The sequence below is a fragment of the Phalangium opilio genome, unplaced genomic scaffold, assembly GCF_054372755.1.
Source record: "Phalangium opilio isolate 3A_F unplaced genomic scaffold, DU_Popi_V2 ptg000043l_1, whole genome shotgun sequence".
Lineage (NCBI taxonomy): Eukaryota > Metazoa > Arthropoda > Arachnida > Opiliones > Phalangiidae > Phalangium > Phalangium opilio.
The window spans coordinates 5,822,191-5,825,716 of NW_028324167.1; the positions used below are offsets into that span (position 1 = coordinate 5,822,191).

General features: G+C 41.5%; 1 protein-coding gene across 1 annotated transcript; it reads right to left on the reverse strand.

Annotated features, from left to right (window-relative positions):
• Nucleotides 1-2,048: 2,048 nt before the first annotated feature.
• On the reverse strand, nt 2,049-2,916 carry LOC149677923 (uncharacterized). Its single transcript, XM_089837415.1, has 2 exons — nt 2,387-2,916; nt 2,049-2,308 (listed from the first exon to the last, which is right to left on the reverse strand). The coding sequence occupies exons 1-2, from the start codon at nt 2,883-2,885 to the stop codon at nt 2,049-2,051; spliced, it is 759 nt and encodes a 252-aa protein (XP_089693541.1). The 5' UTR covers nt 2,886-2,916.
• Nucleotides 2,917-3,526: the final 610 nt, after the last annotated feature.

Here is a 3,526-nt window from a genome sequence, read left to right on the forward strand (position 1 = left end):
ACTTCTTTGGAAACCGAGAGTTTCTCGTGATATTCTCTCATGTCTTTCAACACTGAAAGCGAGTTTTCGAAAGCATCCGCGTAGGTTTCAAACTCGCTCTATAGCTCATTTTCGTCGCGCCACGGTTTGAAGAGGATCAGTAGAGCGTGACAATACTTTTCTTTCTCCTCTATCGGGTCGTGAATGAAGTGCTCTACTATGTAGGGCTTAATTCTCTTTCTCATGAAACCCAGATTGTTTTTCAACACGATTACACTCGCATTTTTCTTGGCAACTTCAGAGTGCTTCGCATAATCGTAAAACTGACCAAATTCCCGCAAACTAAGATTTTCCAAGCTGTCGGGACGATTCGGATACTTGTCGTCGACGAACCCTTTTTGGCAAGTGTCCTTGCTTTCGGGGTCAGTTTCCCTCAAACGTGCGAGTTCCTTGTAACCTTTCAAAACTCTCGATCGGTTTTCTTTCAAGTTTGTGTTTATAAATTTAGTGTTGTCGGATTTATTGTAAAGGTCTTGGCCCAACATAAGATCCATAGCTTCGTATATGCCTACTGACTTAGAAGTCAGTGATTTCAATCTATAGGCAAATAATCTTTTGGACAAACTTTCGTGCCCTAACTCGGCAAAAGTTTGGTCCATGTCAGCCCGGTCTCCCTTTGTCACGTACGCCGTGACATAGTTTGCCACTATTTCCGATTTGTCGTGCTGTTTTCTCGGCAAGTCGTACAGTCGTTTCTGCACCTTTTTCATTTTACGGTGACGAGTAACTGATCTAACGGAATTCATAGTGGCAACGTTTGTTACGTTTCGAGGGAAGCCGTAACGACACACTTTCAATCCTTTTTTAGAATTTTTCACCTTCTTATAGCAACTGGAGGTGCATTTGTTTGTTTGGAATTTTTTTACCAGCCGGTGCAGCTACGGACTTACCGATGCGCTTGGCATCGAACACGTGACGTGTTTTTGCACGTAATCCAAAATAGTCTCGGTCGAAGAAGTTCCGATCTTTGGAGCGCCCTTGGTCCACAATAGCATGTGGTAGTGAGGTAAACCTCGTGATTGGTATTCAACCCGCCAAAAATGATGTTCTATCATGCCAAGAACTGGATTTTGCTTACACAAAAAAAAGTTGTTTAGCAGCGTACGAACTTTGTTGTGAAAGTGCAAATTGACGCTAAGTGGGTCGAAATTCAACAATTCAGCAACCGTCATCAACTCTACTCCTGGAACGTCTGAATTCACTTTTCTCAAGTGATCGTGCAGTTCCATATCATCGTACTCGGCCGGATTAAAAGTTAGAAGCCAGGTGGGAGGACCAAACCCCCGAATCATCGCTAAAACGTTTCTAAGAACTTTATACCAGTAGTGCTTCGTTCCTCGAATATGGCCCAAGAAAGTGGCTAATTTACTCTCAAGTTCTTTATCGCCAGATTCAACGCGACTGAGCAAGTTTTCAACCCCAATTGCCATGGGTTTTTTAACACGAAGAACGTAGTTCAAACTGCTAGAGATCGCCTTCATTTCGCATTCTTGATAAGAATGAAACATATAGGCGTAATCTCTTCTAAAAATTGGACTTTTGTTCAAAAGACGAGATAAACGATACTCTGTTTCAGTTAATTTCCCAAATGGTCTATCATCGTGCTTGCCGTAGTGACCCTTGGGGAACAAATGAACGAAGCTCAAGTACTCCAAGTTTTTGTTCCAAGTATTAATCGGCGCGGCTTCGACGCGCTTCATTTGGTAAGCGGCCAATAAATCTTTCGGTGGTTGGACGTTCACCGGATGAATAGAGTAGTGATCGTACAGATCATTGGCTTCTCCCTCAGAAAGTTTTCGCAACAAAGCCTCGGGCTGTGTTAAAATTTTGTAGACGTTGCCTGGTGCAAGGCTAGACTGATTTTCATCCTGCTCCTGCATGTTAGAAGCGTTTTGGTCACCTTCACCGTCGTGAGGACTATCCGGTGGTCCTGTTGGAACCGCAGCGGAAGCGCTTGTCACCGCATCAGATCCATCGTTAAGCAACGCAAGTGGATCTGTTACGCTCAGTTATTCATGGGGAGTCAATGAATATTCAATTCCATCAATATCTTGCGTTCCACAAATATATTCCTCGCTCAATGCCGAAATATCAATGTCCTTATACAAAGGATTAATTTTTTTCAGCACAGTGAACGCTTTCAACACTTTTTCGAGGCAAAAAACCTGTTGCCAAACCTTTTTGTCCGCAGTCGGAACGCCATTCACTAGGATATGCAATTCGTGATTTTTGGGCAATGTCTTGGGAATCATCTTCAAATTTTTCTCCACTGGTATTGGAAGATAAATTACTCTTCCCTTTAAATCTTTAACCGTACCGAACTGCATGTTGGAATTGGTTTTAGTACCTAACCGCACCACAGTGTGGAAGGGCTTCACAAGCTGAATTAAAACTTTCTCAAACATGTTTAAATCAGTGACATCTGTCGGAGGATTGTCAACCAACAAGTTGTTCAGGAAGCATCTGATGGGAACTTTTCCCTTTCGTAAATCCGTAGAGCAGTAACGACATAGAAGCTTGTCTGCCTCTCTTGTTTCTGAATTGTTTATTATCCAGCCAGCTCTTAAAATCAGATAGGCCTCGTTATCGAAAACAGCACTGTCTACCATTTTTTCTATTGATCTCAAATCCGATTTTTTGTACAATCTTAAGCAGCAGTCACAGGGAGTGTCGTGAAATTCTTTATTATTTAGCGCCGCTCGAACGAATTGAGTTTCGTAAAGATTCAAGATTTCGCTTTCATCGAGACTTGGTCTTGGAGCGTTTTCGCTCCCTGTGGACGCGTTGTTTTGCTCGTTATTTAAATTTTTTCCTCGTGAGGCAAGGATTTTTCTCAATTCCCCCATGATTTTGGTGAGAGAATCGTAATCACCACTTTCAATTTCATTCGAAATCTTTGTTAACGCGTTAAGCAACGCCTTCACGTGATAAATATTATTCAAAATAGTTCTTATTCCCGAATAATGAGGAGCCAGTTCAGCAAAAGAACGTAAATAGCTTAGGCAACCTTCACTATCAGCGCAATAAGTCGTGTGTCACAGGAAAGGAACTATTCTCACCACGATCTCAGCACATCTGGTGTTATAGACACGTTGGATTTAGAGCAAAATTTATTTCTAGAATCGCAAAGGTCCAAACCCGACTCAAAAATTTTAGTCACTGATTTTTCATTCGCATTTGCAACCGTGTTTATAAAAGTTAGCACTTTCGCAATGGCTCGAACTCGAACATTACAAATATCACTGCACTCCCAATAAACGGTTTTGGGTTTAGTTTCAATAAGACCACTTTCATTGATCACGAAATTTCTTTTCGGATTCTTCTCCTCAGTTTCAACAATGTTGAAAAGATTCGTAACCACTCCCGAATTATTTACTTGAAAGACTCTCTCAACATCATCAGGTTTGTTGTTATTTTTAATGTCAACGAAATTGCCCATATTGTCAACGAACAATTCTTTATTGCCATTGATAACGCGGTCTCTCAG